This window comes from Carassius auratus, chromosome 32, assembly GCF_003368295.1.
Source record: "Carassius auratus strain Wakin chromosome 32, ASM336829v1, whole genome shotgun sequence".
Taxonomy (NCBI): Eukaryota; Metazoa; Chordata; class Actinopteri; order Cypriniformes; family Cyprinidae; genus Carassius; species Carassius auratus.
The window spans coordinates 22,946,717-22,963,629 of NC_039274.1; the positions used below are offsets into that span (position 1 = coordinate 22,946,717).

General features: G+C 38.0%; 1 protein-coding gene across 6 annotated transcripts in view; it reads right to left on the reverse strand.

The window, feature by feature from the left end:
• Positions 1 to 16,913, reverse strand: part of LOC113051858 (protein MRVI1-like) — a 32,804-nt gene that overhangs the window by 13,270 nt on the left and 2,621 nt on the right. For 2 of the 6 annotated variants that reach the window (XM_026216011.1, XM_026216006.1), the window contains exons 2-8: positions 14,073 to 14,177; positions 12,786 to 12,909; positions 6,723 to 7,201; positions 2,236 to 2,281; positions 2,063 to 2,163; positions 477 to 583; positions 219 to 283 (exon numbers count right to left, since the gene is read on the reverse strand). In XM_026216011.1, coding sequence (XP_026071796.1) covers positions 219 to 283; positions 477 to 583; positions 2,063 to 2,134 — 244 coding nt within the window. In that variant the 5' untranslated portion in view covers positions 2,135 to 2,163; positions 2,236 to 2,281; positions 6,723 to 7,201; positions 12,786 to 12,909; positions 14,073 to 14,177. The remainder of the gene's footprint in view (positions 1 to 218; positions 284 to 476; positions 584 to 2,062; positions 2,164 to 2,235; positions 2,282 to 6,722; positions 7,202 to 12,785; positions 12,910 to 14,072; positions 14,178 to 16,913) is intronic. The other 4 variants (XM_026216008.1, XM_026216007.1, XM_026216009.1 and 1 more) reach the window with 3 other exon arrangements.

The window sequence follows — 16,913 nt, forward strand, 5'->3', positions numbered from 1 at the left end:
GAAGGAAGAAAGTAAACAGAATCAAAGAGGAAACAACTCAGGTTCGCAAATGGTATTTTAAGCTTCCCTACTGCAGCTTTCCATAATGAATTACTTCAATGCTGTAACCAAATTTACATGATTTTTTATCTTATTCAATGCCATTTGAAAACAAATGTCTCTCATTTCTAAATAAGCATCAATATTTAAGCAGCTGGAGGTTGTGTGGTTGAACATACCCACTGTGGTGATGGGACATGAAGATGCAGAGTTTCGGGAGAGACGAGGCCTAGGACTGTGCGATCTAACACACAGATAAAAAACAAACATCATAGCAACACATTTTCTTAACAAAACTGAGCAACTTTATATTCAGCGCAAGTACAAACAATGACTCTTCATGAGCTTTTACACTGCTTGAATTACTAAAACTGACGTTTAAGATTGGTAAATAAAGATTTTTGGGGGATTCGTTTAATGGGTCTCGACATCAATACCTTGCTTTCTCCAGAGGACAGGACTCTTGGTTGCTGACTTGTCTTGGAAGCACAATAGCTGGTGAAGTCATGGTTACATTTACCAACATGCTTTCAACTGGAGCGTACTGCAAAAAAAGAAAAAAAACAAGAAAAAAAAAAAACAAGATGCTCACTGGCTGGCTGTGGTGTTTTTGGTCACATTCTTGGAGAGCAGTGAGGCTGTGGGTCTTACATTTTTAAAACGCTTTTACACTTTTACTTTGCAGAGTTCAAAATATTATGCTAAATATTCACATTCAGACATAACGAATCCTTAACTGTATTATCATTAAAGGTTTGACATCATGTTCCAAATCTGTATGATTTTATTATTTTTTTTTTGCTCTGTTGAACAGAAAACAATATATTTTGAAAAATGCGATAACCATACAGTTGCTGGTGCTAAATTTTTTTTATTTAATTCAGTTATACAAGTTTTAATATTGTATGCAGACTGATCTTGCTTATTCAAGTAGATGTTTTGACCAGAAAACAAGACCAGTTATGATTTTTGGAGTGTAGTGTAGAGGCAAAGAGCAATTAAAAGCAAACAGTGAAATGTGATGATTGTTTCAGCCTTGAGTCCTGAGGCAGTATAGGAAATTTCCCGGCTGTACTGTACTTTTTTTATCCCCTGCACAAACAATTTCAAACATGCCAGCTTAAAATACCATCCCATTGGGAAAACAACATGCTCTGATAAAAATCACTTTAAGAGAGGAAGTTAAATATTAGTCTTTGCAATAGTCCAATTACACTGTTGTGCTTTTCTTTATTTTATGTGTTTTCACTACCGTTTATCTATGTAAAAAATATATTTTTGTCAATTGTATATTTTATACGCTACGCATATTTTATAAGCACACACACATATGTGCACGACGCGAATCACTCTATTATAAAAATATTTCATTCTCATTGAGAAAAAAAAAAACTCTTTGGATATCATCAAGTGCTCTCTGACAGAGATTCACAACATGGCATGTAACATAAAGTGCTATCATACTTTTATACAAAACAACTATCACGCAGCGCTTAAGTCCTTGCTGCCATTCATTATATAATAGAAGCTTTATTTGTTTGGCCCTTATTCTGGGATTAGATTACTGAAGTGTAATATGATTTTAAAGACTGGTCTTATCTGAGTCCCATCCTTTTACTAGTCACTGCATGTACTCACTCAAGAATAACATAATAGTTATAATGAAACAGCCCCTGACAGGCTTTGATGTTAAAGCAGTCGGCGGTCTCTAGGAAGATAACAAAAGAGCAAATCCTGAAGCTTGTCCTCAGTGGAGCGATAGTTCTTATCACTCACCGGCCATGACAGAGAGACATTCAGAAATATTAAATTAATATTGAGAACTGGACCTTATAATAAAGTGTGACCAATTACTCTTTCAAGCTACATTCTAGTGAATAAATGTTTGAAGGATTTTATACAGTAAAATATGTATTGATACATTGCCACCAAGCAAAATATTGTGAGACAATGTATCGATTGTACTGTGCCGATTTCTCCCCACCCCTAATGGCTGTCATGTGAAGGATGTAGTTTGACTCACTGTGGAGGGCGAGCTGGATGTACTGTTGAGCTCCTCTGGAGAGTCTTCCTCATCCTCAGGAAGGGTGGGCATGGCAGGGATCAGCGGGGGCAGAGAGCGTGCTTTAGGAAAGATAAAATCAGTGACAGGCTCTGTCACACAACTATAAGCTCTCTTTAGTGAAGTTTGCTCACCCCGTTAGCGTGTGAACTGACAGATAGCAGTTGGGTCCTCTTGGTCCTGTACAGACACACAATACAACACATACATGTATAAGGAAACAAGCTTATACAATACAGTTCAGTTTTTGCCAATGCCATGGTAGACTGAAGGAAATATCATGGTAATTATCAATTTCCATATTCAAATAATGCTACTGAACTCCAAGGCACTGCAGCGAATACAATGAGAATAGTGTAAGAATGATTAATTGGGGGACATTTGACCCTTCTGACAATGATCCAGCTCTTAAACCTTAAGCCATTAACATGATTTTAATGGAACATCTTTGATGTGATTGAATAAAATGTAAAAGAAATGTTGGTAACACTTTAGTATAGGGTCCAATTCACACTAATAACTAGTTGCTTATTAGCATGTCTATTATTAACATATTAGCTGTTTATTAGTGCTTATAAAGTACATATAATGCATGACATCCATAATCCTACCCAATACCCTAAACTTAACAACTACCTTAAAACTATTAATAAGTAGCAAATACGGAGTTAATTGAGGCAAAAGTCATAGTTAATGGTTAGTTAATAGTGAGAATTGGACCCTAAAATAAAGTGTGACCGAAATGTTCAATTCAAAAATAAATTGATGTTTTTAAACTGTATTATACATATTTTAGCATTATATTCTCACCAGATCAGTGGTTCTCAACCCAAGGGGCTGAAAAACTTCAAACATCAAGATACTTATTTGAATTTACCCCCTGGGCATATGAGGTAGCCCAATTTTAAAACTGTTTTCAAGACCTGGAATGTTAATTGTGATGATTTTGGCTCACATTTGACGAAAACCCACCATTTCACTCAACAAATTAAAATATGGTGACATGCCAATCAGCTAATCAACTCAAAACACCTGCAAAGGTTTCCTGAGCCTTCAAAATGGTCTCTCAGTTTGGTTCACTATGCTACACAATCATGGGGAAGACTGCTGATCTGATAGTTGTCCTCAAGACCATCATTGACACCCTTCACAAGGAGGGTAAGCCACAAAAAATCATTGCCAAAGAAGCTGGCTGTTCACAGAGTGCTGTATCCAAGCATGTTAACAGAAAGTTGAGTGGAAGGAAAAAGTGAGGAAGACAGGCGAAGCACCGATCATTCACCCCAGGAGGAAGTAGCCGCAGTGCAGGCTTTCTGAACCCAGATATCAGGCACATCTGGTCGGTGAGGAAGGAGATAGGGACATGCCAGTCTCCATTCCTTCCAGCAGATCTAACTGCAAACCCCAAGAATGCAGCCACCGCTCTGCCTCAGCAATAGCGGGACCAGCACCGCAAGGAACGATGTTGAAGACTCCATCGTCAAAGAGAGCCTTCCAGGAATGAAGCAAACGCAGTGGTAGATGCTCACGATGCAGGCAGTCAGATGATAACTTGAAGTCATTACAAATCTTGAAGATAGACCTCTTGTGAGTTCCCAGGTCATTATATGATGACTTATGCTTTTGTTGAAGCCAACTCTTTGCATTATTAAAACTAATTTTCTAAATAATCGTTTAACAGATGTACGATGCTGTACAGACAATTCCACCAATCACAAAGTTGAAGCGAGCAAAGTGCACCAAAATAGCTCTGCATGTAACGCCATATCCTATTTATATCCATGTTAACGTTTCCAATAAACCCCAAAACCATGACACCCATTGTACTTTATAGTTTGTAGTATAGGAACCCCTTAATTACAGTGTGAAATTTGCATGGCAAATATATGCATGTTTCTCCACACTGGCATTAGTCCTATCGTAAATCCCCATCTCGTGTTCCTGCCTCTCAGAGAGGTTCAAGAGGAAATGATTCCTTTAAGCAAAATAACAGTTGCTGATGGCATCTCATATACAAAAATACTGCTACAGTGATGATTAGTCTTATTATAAAAATCTTATTTTCAGAATAAATGTGACCAACATCAACAGCCGAAGAGAGTGGAGAATTTGCCTAATTTTATTACCTCTAACAGTTTATCTCTATCATAAACACATGTCTAAAAATATGCACGAGTCATTAATGCAGCAAATTATAATGGGGCTGTTTCAATTGTGTAAAGCCATTTGTCTGTCAAGTAGTTGTATAAACATGCTTGGCCTCAAGAAACAGATTGAGCAGAAAGAAGACTCCTTCATTCTCCCAAAGGAACGCACGCATTCCACATTCAATGAAATCTCTTCTGAAAGATGCAAAGGCTATCTTTGGCTTTCTGTACACCCAAACAAAACAGGAGAATTTCAGAGTCAATGCTATTTTAGTGAATGTCTTATAAGGGAAGAGAAACTCAACAGTGTTTACATGTTGTGAAAGACTCCAGCAGTGAATTCACATTTGAGTCACTATAAAACTAGACCCCAATTGTACAGAAGAAATCGAATCATCATTAGCACCAAGTGCAAATAAACCTTGCATCACTCATCCCACACACCTCTATCACATATGAATCAACTAAACGACTAATGAAATATTGGCTGGAAATGTTACTGGATTTACAGCTGCATCACTAAACAGGTTTTTTTTATGTTTTCTAAAGAAAATGTGAGTGGTGTTTGACTACAAACCTCACCACCACAATGCCACAATGCTATGCAATTCTGTTGTTATGTGGTTTCTAGGTTGTTCTGGCTGGTTGCTAGGGTATTCTGGGTGGTTACTTATTAGATCAATTCAAAGATCCTACCTTCAATTCGCAAATAGAAAATATAATTTTATTCATGTGATCCATCAGAGATTTGCAATGCAAAAAGTTGTAACATTGAATTTTTTCATTTCAGAATTCAAGATTTTTTTTTAAACTTTCCAGGACTTTTTCTGAATATTCCAAGGATTTTTCGAAAGTTTTTGGAAATGTACCGGACATTTTTCATCCCTTTGCAACCCAAGCAAGCAATCAGCAGCAGATTCATGTTGCATTGGGAACAAAAATTGTACTGAAACATTTTCATTGAAGTCTTTGTATATTTAATATCAGAACGACCAGAGGAACATTTCAGATGCTATGCGAAGATATTGGCCAGCTGATATTGTCTCCTCTCAGGGGTGTCCAATTCTGGTCTTTTAGGGCCACTGTCTTGCAGTTAAGCCCCAACCCCATTTAAACACACATGAACCAATGTAATTGTCTTCAGGATAACCAGAATCTACCAGGAAGATTCCAGTTGGCAGTAAACTCTGCAGGAAATTGGCCCTCCATAACCAGGACTGGACATCCCTGTTATCTCAAACAAATTATTCATTCACATGATGGTTTGATGCGCATCGAGGATTTTTTTTTTCTTTCTGTAAACTTGATTCCAGTAGTTTATGCACATCTTACAACAAAATATGTCAAATGAGCATATATGTTTTTATGCACATTTTGGACATTTTATTCACATCTTGGTGTTTCCGATGAACAATTTCCCAAAACTTGCATTGAAATTATGATAGAACCGATTTATCCTGGTCCATAAAAATGTTTTAGAATGCTTTGTTTTTCAAAAATCGTCCATGTTTCATGTTCTTCTAAGTGAAAATCATAATTCAGAGTACCTCTCCTCGACCAGCTGCACATTTTGAGGCATCAATCATGTCTTTAGCACAACTGGGATAATCTATGCATCCTTATTTTAACACTTGAAAGTATTTGTAACAAGAAATACTTCCTATTCATCGGGAAGAAGGAGGCGGGAACCGGCGCACAATCAAGAAGCATTTTAATAATCAAAAATAAACACAAAACAGCACAAATAAAAGCCAAAACATAAAATAACGTCCCAGGCCTGGTCCCCTCTCGTCCTTCACGGTCGTCACTCCAGTTTTATATCCTTCCATCTCCTACGTGGGACTCGATACGGGCGGTGGGGCGCAGGTGTAGCTCATTTCCAATCACTACACCTGGCCTCACTCCTCGTTCCCACGACTCTCGGCCCCGCCACAGTATTAGTAAAACTGATTTTGCTCAAACAAGTATCACTAAAACAAATGTTTAAAATGGCGTCAATAGAAGCACAAGCCAGATTGAGATGCTCTATTCTTGCTCCTTCCTCGGGATCATTTAATCCGTGTCCTGGAAGGCCAACATTCTGCTGAGTTTAGCTCCAACCCACCCTTACACACCTGTCTGAAGTTTCTATTTATCCCAAGAACAGGACTGCCTACCCTGTCCAAGATTATACAAAAATACTCAACATCCCTTCCTCAATTGGGTTTATATTAGAACCAAAACAATGGAATGGACGCCAACCTTAAATGGGAAAAACATTCTTGAGTCTAAGGGATGGAGTTTTTTTAAAAGGCCATTGATTCCAGAGGCGTGCAGAGAATTATATGAAGGAATTCTCAATAAACAATGTGTTTTTATTAATAATAAATAATCCATTATTAATAAACCAAGGTGCACAGCTCATTGTGGACAGGGAATTGGTACCACATGAAATTATATGGTTCAACAAACTGTTGATAATCAGTGGAACTCACCCCTGGAGTCTCAGTAAGATCTGCGGCTTGGACACTCTGACTCTGTGTCTGAGTCACTTGTTTTGGGCTCCTCTTGAGTCTCACTCTTCCCTGTCCTTGCTTGACTCTGTCCACTGCTCTCAGATTCCTCTCGACTCCTCCCAGTGCAATCTCAATTCTCTCTACCGTCTTGACAACTCCCAGTATCCTCTACTGGATCTCCCCTGATAAACTGAGTGCTTGATTATCCCAGAAGTCTGCTGACTTGGAAGTCCCCTTTTGGCTCAGAAGTTTTAAGAACTCTGTCCTACTGCTATGTTCTGATGTGTGGCACCTCCCAGGACTCTCTGTTTATCCTCTGCTGTTTTGCAGCTCAGTTCCGGCACATCCAGACTCTTCCTGTATTTTAACTCCTGCACGTTTCCTTGTTTATAGCTAAGGTATTCCTAATAGCCTCTGACTCTGAGAGGAAGCTGTCATTGCTTGCTGCCCAATCTAACCTGAAGGAAAACAGTGAACAAAACAACTTACTTATTGTCCATAACCTATGCACAATCTAGAACAAAGTAAGACAACAATATACTATTATTAATAAAATACAACCAGATTTGTATATTTTATGAAAGAAAAATATCAAATATAATATCTTATTTTATTTTCAACAGAAGAAAGCAACTCATTCAGGTTTGGAACAACTTGAAGGTGGAGTGGAATGTTCATTTTTGGGTGGAATATCCCATTAACTGGAATCCCTTTAACTAGGTGCATATTATGGCATCCGAATGGTTGCTAGATGGTTAATAAGTAGTGCTATCAAACGATTAATCGTGATTAATCACTTTCAAAAATAAAAGTTGTTTATGTAATATACGTGTGTGTACTGTGTATATTTATTATATTTAGTATATTTCGAAAATATTTAAATGTATATATTAATATTCATAAAAATTGATATTATAATATTTATATAGCTTAGTGTATTTATATATACATAATAAATATACACAGTACACACACACATATTACGTAAACAAAAACGTTTATTTTGGATGTGATTAATGGCATTAATCATTTGACAGCATTAATAATAAGATATCTTGATGAGTATTAGGTTACTAGGGTGTCCTGGTGGCTGCCACTTGGTTACTAGAATGTTTTGGGTGGTTGCAAAATGGGAATTAGGGTGTTGCTAGTGTTAGTGGTTGCTAGTTATAATTGAGTTCTGAGTGGTTACTAGAGTGTCCTAGAGGTTTGCTAGGTCATTATAGTGCTCTATGTAGTTTCTACTGTATGTGGTACTTCTAAAGGGCTGCTCAGTGGTTACAAAGATGTCCTGGTGGTTCCTAATTAGTTTATATGGTGTTCTGAGTGGTTGTACGGTGGTTAATAATGTGTTCTTGTTGAATTATCAATGGTTGATGGGTCCTATTATGCTTTTTTCACTTTTCAACTTTAGTTAGTGTGCGTAATGTTGCTGTTTGAGAATTAAACAAGATCTGCAAGGTTACAAAGCTCAAAGCTCAAATTCCACACTAAAATGGGATATTATCTTTAATAAAACAAAAAAAAAAAAACACTTTCCGAAAACTAATGAGAGTGTTGAGGCAATAATAAAAAAAAATAAATAAAATAAAACTTTGTTTTTAGACAGCATTTAGCTAAACTAAACAAGCCACTCTTGCCAGCATTTAGCTAAACTACACCAGCCACCCTTTAAACAAACCTTGTTACAGTAGCTAAAAGTCCAATGCCCATAATGATGCTAAATGATTGGTAATCGTATATAAACATTTACAAATGACAAACTTTAGATTGGCTACTGCAAAGACATGAACAAATAATGAACAGATTATTTGTTAAGATGTATAAATAGAGTTCTACACAACAAATAAAGACCAACTAATGAACTGAAAGTTTACTGACATTGACATGTTTTTTTCCAAACCATGGCAAACTCCATTCTCCCTTTTCTGCAGAATGCGATATATCCTCTCAACCAATCACAGCACACCATTCCACACACTTTAGACAGTAATTGCGGCGCTCTGAATACACCTGGCATCCTAGTTTTCCTCATCTACTTTGTACTTTGTGATCAACAAAAAAGAGCTGCACAATAAATTGCATGTGATTGCTATGCACATCTTTTAGGTAAAGCCGGTTCTGTCATTAATAGTACCGGTAAATCTCCATCATGTGCTTTCAGATATAAATTATTTAGATTTAAAACACAGAGCCGTAGATCACTGACATGCTACGCTATATTGCGTTCATTATATGAATCACATTTGATTGTGAACGCGATATTGCATAGCTTGTCAGTGTTAGTGTTTTTATTAATGCCATTTATGTTTTTGTTAATACAGCACATTGCACTAGTCAACTAAATTAATTGAACATGGCAAAGGTAAATGCATTTTGAATATAAATGAAATGTCATTTTGTAATTTCTGTGGTCTAATGTGATATTGTTGTTCATGTTCTTGTTCATGATGAAATTTTATTTTATTGCTGTAATTAATTTAAAGCATGAACAAGATGGCCCATTGAATTCATTTTTGGAGCAACTGACTGATGAATGTATTTTTAGTCCAGTGGTCGTATATATGATTATTATTGACCAAGTTCAGAGGCTGTCATGTGGATCAACTTACTATGTTGTGTATTTTTTTAATTTTCAGATTGATTCAATGGATTTATTGCATTTTAAGAAAACATTGTATCATGGATTTATTGCATTTTGGGGGGAAAAATACAATTTTATAATAAATCTTTGAACATCAAAACCTGGATTAGAATTTGTAATGTTATTATTGTGAAAGTTTGAGAAGAAAATAATGGTTTTCATCTTGCCACTTTCTTGGTAAAGAAAACACATTTTAAGTCAAATTAATCCAAATTAATGTATTGTGTTTTGGAACCAAACTCTTAATTTATTAACTAATGATATGTTAAGCATTATATAATGTTTGTTAATTGTTTCTAAATGAAAGTTATTATAAAGTGTTAAAAAAGACTACTCTGAGACTTCCTGTAGAAACTGTGTTCTGCATGACTGTCACATTTATGGACTTCTGTTACTTTTGTATTTTCCATATTTGGTCACGTTCCGTTCCTGTCTGTTTAGTTCCCATTTGTCCGCAATTGATGTATGATCCCCGATTTGAATTTGTGTTTGAATGTGCCCTTTTCCCTCCCATGTATTATTAAAAAGCATTATTTGTTATCTCCTTTGGACCGAAAAAATGAGTTTAGTTGCATTTTTCTCTCCTTTTTGTTTTGTTTCCCCCCCTCCCAGTATGGATTTACCAGCTGTCCAACTCCTATGCCTGGAGCAGTTGGACTGTTCGCTGGAGGACCATACTAGGGACTTTTTCGATCTGGCGTGCTTAACCCACTTCACAAACCGCTTGCTCTGTGCTTTTTATAATCACAATGTGAGCGAGCGGTGTAAGGCAGGCCTGCCATCGAATGGTCCCAGAGAGGGTTTCGCCACTTTGGTGGAGTGGGTGCTGTAGATAAATGGATCTCCATTCACCGTCATCCTACTGAAGAGGATATCTCCAGCCCCTTTCCTGAACCAGAGATCAGCCAGCTGATATCCTGCTGCATGGAGGAAATGCCAGAGCCCACCTGCAGCTGCAGAACCAGAACCTGCCATGATTAAAGAGCCTGTGCTATTCACAGCGACAGAGCCAATCATCGCCCCTGAGCTTGGACTCGAGAGCACTACTGACCAGGTGTGTGAACCGGCAACACCGTGCATTGTGGGAGTACTGGTGGAGATCGAGGGCTTGGAGGGAGGCCCCCTGAATCTCCTATGTCTCCTCTGGTTCCACCCAGCCCTAGATCTCCTGTGTCTCCGCTGGCTCTGTCCAGCCCTGATCCTCCTGTGTTCCCTCCCAGCCTCCCTCTCCCACCTCCTCCTAGACCAGTCAGTTCCTCTGCTCCAACTGCTGGTGCCTGTCAGCCCTTCGGCTCACCCTCAGTCAGCGCCATCTGGGCACTCTGGTCTGCCTCGGTACTTACAGTCTCCATCTCCGCCTTGGCATGAGGATCCCCTGTCTCCACTTCCAGTCTGCGAGCCCTGGACTCCACCTCGGACCTCCAACCCATCGGCTCCACCTTGGCTCTTAGCTCCATCGTCTCCACCGTGGTTCGGCATCCCACCAACTCCACCAGGTTCGCTCATCCCTCGGCTCCACCTTGGTCAGTTGTCGACCATCCGCCGCCTCGGGACTCCATCCCTCTGGCTCTGTCAGGCTCCTCCTTCCCTCCGGGTCCACCTCCATCCTCAGTCGATCCGGCTCCGCAGTGGTCTTCCAGTGCCCCGCCTCAGCCTTGGTCGCCTGAGCCTTCTGCTCCACCTAGGCCCTCCGGATCCTCGGTGTCACCCTGGCCTTACAGCTACTCTGCTCCATCTTGGGCTCCTCATCCACCGGCGCAGTCTCTGTCAGTCGGCCCCCTGGTGTTGTCAGCTCCTCCTTCACCATGGCTCCTCCCGCCATCAAATCCACCGTGGGTCATCATCCTGGCTGGCCTCTGGAGCACCATCTGGCTCCTCCCTGGCTCCTCCCTTCATCCACTCCACCCTGGTACTCTGCTCCATGCTCCCTCTCCATTGCCTGCCCCTTGCCTGCCCCAAGCCCGCCTCATAAACCCCCACCCTCCCTCCGCTGGACTATCTCTTTGGTGTGAAGATGCACCATTCCGGAGGGGGCAAACTGTCACATTCATGGCCTTTTGTTGCTTTTGTGTTATCCCTATTTGGTCACATTCCGTTCCTAGTGTAGTGAATTGATTAATCCCCACCTGTCCCTGTTTTTCGAAATACTTTCCATGTGTTTAAATAACCTGTCTGTTTAGTTCACCGTTTGTCCGCTATTGATGTATGATACCTTGATATGGATTTGTGTTTGGATGTGCCCTTTTTCCTCCCGTGTATTATTTAAAAGCCTTATTTGTTATCTCCTACGTCGTGCACTTCCTTTGCAAACCCACACATATTACAATGACCTTCTTGTTCATAAACAATCTCAGGATCTGAACTGGGCTCAAACTGGTACACTCTCAAAAGGTACAATAGTTGTCACTGTGGTGGTACCCTTTCAAAAGTTAGTAATGTCTATATTTAAGGTACCAATATGCACCCTTTAGGGGTAAACAATGTACAGAAGTGTACTTTTGAAAAGATACCACCCCAGTGACAGCTTTTGTAATTTTATATCTCAGAGTGTATGGCAAAATTGACGACATTGTTAATATTTACAGCTGAGCAGATCAAACTCACGGCTATGGTAAGTGGCTTGAGATTTCCAGAACACGCTCTGAGCGGTTCTCCAATTACAATGCACTGGGCCAGCTAACCAATCAGAGCATATTTTGTATCTTGAAAGGAGGGGCTTCACTGAAACAGGATAAACAGAGCGTTTGAGACTGGGAAGAGAGATGCTGCAATGATGTAAAATATGTGAAAAATAATGCATTTTTGTAACAATCAAGCATGAAAACATCCCCAAAAAGCAAATCAAGACTTATAAAACACCCTAAATGGTTGCTCTGTGGTTACCGTAGTGATTGCTAGGTGATTGTTATATGATTAACTAGAGTGCTCTGATTGGTTGCTATGAGTTTTTAAAGTGTTCTAAACAGTTATCTGGTGGTTACAAAGGTGGTTGTTTCGTAGATGTTCTAAATAATAAAATAGTTAAATAGTTGATGGGTGGCTGTATACAGCACCCTGGGCGGTTGTTATGTAGTTTCTAGAGTGTTCTGGGTAATTGCTAAGTAGTTCCAAAGCTCTCTAAATACTGAGTGTAGCAAAATAATAATGGAAAAAGAAATTTTTCTCTGTTGCATTTCCCAAAAAGAATCTCTACTTTAGGTTTTTGGTCCATGCTAAAAGGGCTTACACGTACCAGTTGGGAGTCAAAGTAATTTATTGGGGCCACGATGGGTGACAGTATAAACTGTTCAAATGTTCCTGCACAGTCTCACCTCACGCTGGATGATCTTTGTGTGAGGATTTTACATAAACACACACAAGCCTTGTCCTGTAAGAAGTGAAGGAATGTAAACACTGACCCAGCTACATTCTCCTGTCTGTTGTGTGGCGTGGGCTCCTCACAAGCTGACGGTTCCGGCAAAGAGCTCTCACTACAGAGTAAAGCAGGATTCTGTAGGGTAATCGCTCCCACAGATGGAAGACCTGCAAGGAACCAGTACTGTTAAGCCCAAAGAAAAAGTTTTTTTTTTAATATACGTACACTAGTATATGCGTACAGTTGAATGCGTAGCCTTTCAAAGAACACTCCATTTCATAGTGTACAGGCAACTGTTGCCAACATTGTAGAATAAATGATTAGTGCACAACAGATTTTATCCTGTACATGCGACCTGCATGTACAGAGTGAAAAATCAGGCAACGTTCATACAGAATGCTCATACTATTCTGGTGATAAAATATGCATCACACAGACTGTAAAAATTTTGTGAATAGTTGTGAAAGTTGAAAAGACTGCAACTTAATTGCAGTTTGGGCTTTAAGTAAACGGTGAGATCTCCAAATTCCTCAATAAGGTCTGTGGTGCTTATTTGTCCTACAAAGAGCAAAGAAATTAAATCGAGATCAAATGGAGACTTTTGGAACCTACTGTACTCAACTTTAAAAAAAAATACATGTTGTGTCTACTGTAAAGAGAAAAAAAGTACTAACCATAGTTTAACCATGAAATCGGTATTAAAACTGTGGTTACACAATAATAAACCATACGCCCAAAAACATGGTTACAAAACTTTTACTACATAGAAAAAGTAGTTAATTTTCAAAGGGGTTGGATGATTTTTGTATTTTATGACTAACGTTAGTCCCACAATGTTCTGGAATGTTCCAGAAAGCACTAGAATATTACAGAATGTTACAGAAACTTTTATAATGTTCCCATCCTTGCAAAAGCAATATCTTGCATAAACAAATTAGTACAAAAATGTATGTGCATGTAAAACTTAATTAAAATAGTTTAGCCTTCTGTGTGAAACAACAACTGATAAGTTGGAATAGGCAACTGACTACATGGTGAAAAAAAATAAAAAAATAAAAAAATAAAATAAACAAATAAATAAAAACACATTTGTGTACTTACCAAAGTTTCATAATTAATATACCTGACCAAAATATTTACCAAAATGCTAATGCTATGTGAAAATAAATAGTGCATTAATAATAAGCACCACATAATTACAGAAGAATCATACAAATTTTTATATTTTTTTGTTACATTGTGTTTTTTTTTAGAGGCTAAATTGATACTTCTTTGTAACACAACTGAGAACACCTGAGACAATTTATTTTGTATTTTTTTTTTATATTACCTGCAGACACTGGCTCAGGGCAAACACTGTCAACACATTTCAGCCAAAGACAGATGGTGAACCAGGATCCTGATCTAGGAGAGTTAAATCTGGGTTTTTGCTGACCTTAAAGTAAAATACACAATATATACATCTTCAGTGACAATTAATCTTTCCTCTGTTCTGTTATGCGCTATGTATGTTATCTTATCTTATCAGAAAAGACCATTCAAAATATAATTGACATTTAAAAGCGATAACAGTTTGAAGGCACAATATCAATCTCTTCCACATTCAACACAGTACTTGTGAAATCTCAGAGCACTGCAAAGATTTATATTGTCTTGATTTTGATGGAAATATATGAATCATGTTTTGTGATTAAACATACTGAGGCCTTCACTAGAGACATGGTTTCAATAGAACACAGTCATATTTTCCCATTTTCTATCGGTACAGTAGGATAAGAGAAATCCCAGATGATTTCATTGAAATTCCTGCTTATTAGAATTCTCCTCTGAGAAAAAAAAAAGTTTTTTCAGGTAAAACTCTATATGTCAAAAAAGAAGCCGTATCTAAACATGATCCAGAAGCGCAGGCATTTTCTCTGGGCCAAGGCTCATTTAAAAGGGAGCGTGGTCAGATGAATAAAAATTTGAAGTTCCTTTTGGAAAACTGGGATGCCATGTCATCTGGACTAAACAGGACAAAGACAACCCAAGTTGTTATCAGCGCTCAGTTCAGAAGCCTGCATCTCTGATGGTATGGGGTTGCATGAGTGCGTGTGCTTACACATCTGGAAAGGCACCATCAATGCTGAAAGGTATATCCAAGTTCTAGAACAACATATGCTCCCATCCAGACGTCGTCTCTTTCAGGGAAACCTTGCATTTTCCAACATTACAATGCCAGACCACATACTGCATCTATAACAACATCATGGCTGTGTAGAAGAAGGATATGGGTACTGAAATGACCAGCCTGCAGTACAGATTTTTCACCTATAGAAAACATTTGGCTCATCATAAAGAGGAAGATGCAACAAAGAAAACCTAAGTCAGCTGAGCAACTAGAATCCTGTATTAGACAAGGATGGGACAACATTCATATTCTTAAACTTGATCAACTTGTCTCCTCAGTCCTCAGAGTTTGCAGACTGTTATAAAATGAAGAGGGGATGCCACACAGTGATAAACATGGCCTTGCCCCAACTTTTTTGAGATATGTTGATGCCATGAAATTTAAAATCAACTTATTTTTCCCTGAAAATTCTACATTTTCTCAGTTAAACATTTGATATGTCTTCTATGTTGTATTCTGAATAAAATATTGAAATTTGAAACTTCCACATCATTGCATTCTGTTTTTATTCACAATGTGTACAGTGTCCTGTTTTTTGGAATCTGGTTTGTATTTATTTTGTGCTAAGCATAATACAAATGCATTTACATATTTATATGCTTAATAAAAATACCCTGCAACTGTACTTTTGGCATACTGAAATGGTATCCTTAAAGTCTGATAAATTGGAACAACTGATCTTGTGCTTTAATTGTGAGGAAGTAATGCTGAAGTCCATCTAAAGATATACTCCAGCATATCTGTGCTAAAGTGGAACTATTGCAAGTATACTTTGAGTACACTTTAAATATCTTGCATTTAAAGACTAAAACCGAGATCATACGATCCTTATTTATAGTGATATTACAACAGATTTTAGGCATAATATTAATAAATGTGCATTGTGCAATAAAGAAATAGGCAAATTAAATGTAATTACAATTTTATATCAGTAATCTTAAGTGATATGTCAATAAATATGTTAATGTCTTTGGAGCATACATACTGTAGTACGGCAATTATGGCATGGGTTTATTTTACTAGGGAAGTAACCGAAACTAATCAAATAAGGTGTAATATAATATCTATTAGTGATGATGACATAATTATTGGCAATGTTTTTGTGATGCAACATTGGAGCAATACAGTTTTTTTTAACAGTGTGATATTTTCCAGTTAATTCTGTTATTAAACTCTACCTAAAAAACAAAAAACAAAAAGGGGGATTTATGTTTATTCAGCAAGGATGCATTACATTCATCAAAAGGGACAGTAAAGACTTTAACACTGTTTCAAAAAATTATATTTCAAATAAATTATTTAAAACTTTCTAGTCATCAAATAATGAATAATGCTTTCCACAAAAATATTAAGCAGCACGTCCATTTTCACTGATAAACTGATAAAAAATAAATGTTTCTGAAGAATAATAGAGTAATGATGCTGAAAATTCAGATTTGCCATCACAGGAATAAATTACATGTATTGTATTAAAACAGAAAACAGCCTTCCTTTCATCTCTTTAACAATACTATCACAAGAGGACTATGATAAATATGAAAAAGTACGCATTTGATATATGTATATAAGTAGATAAGGCACTAGGAATGATTTTAGTGGTCCAGAAGCTATTAAAGGAGGCCAGACAGCAGGAGTCCTGCTGCACGTTCCCCTGCAGAGAATGACATGCAGATAAATATTGCAGTGTAATCCAATCATCCTGATTATTTCCTGCTGGCTACGAGTCTATGTTTGTGAGCTTTCGCTCTCTATTACTCGCCCTCCTTCTTTCCCTGTGGTCAGTGTGTATTCTAGTTTTATTGACTGGATCTATTTTTATTCGGCCTTTGACTGTCTCCACTGAGAAGAGTTCTACTCTTATAAATGTAAGGAGGATGGAAGGTCATCTTGATGGCAGGTCCCTCCGGGGCCCTGATGACCTCAGGGTTACCTCATGGCAAATGTTATAACACGGCTGCATGAGAAAGTGCATGTTCTGCCCCCTCCCTTCACTTGTTATGT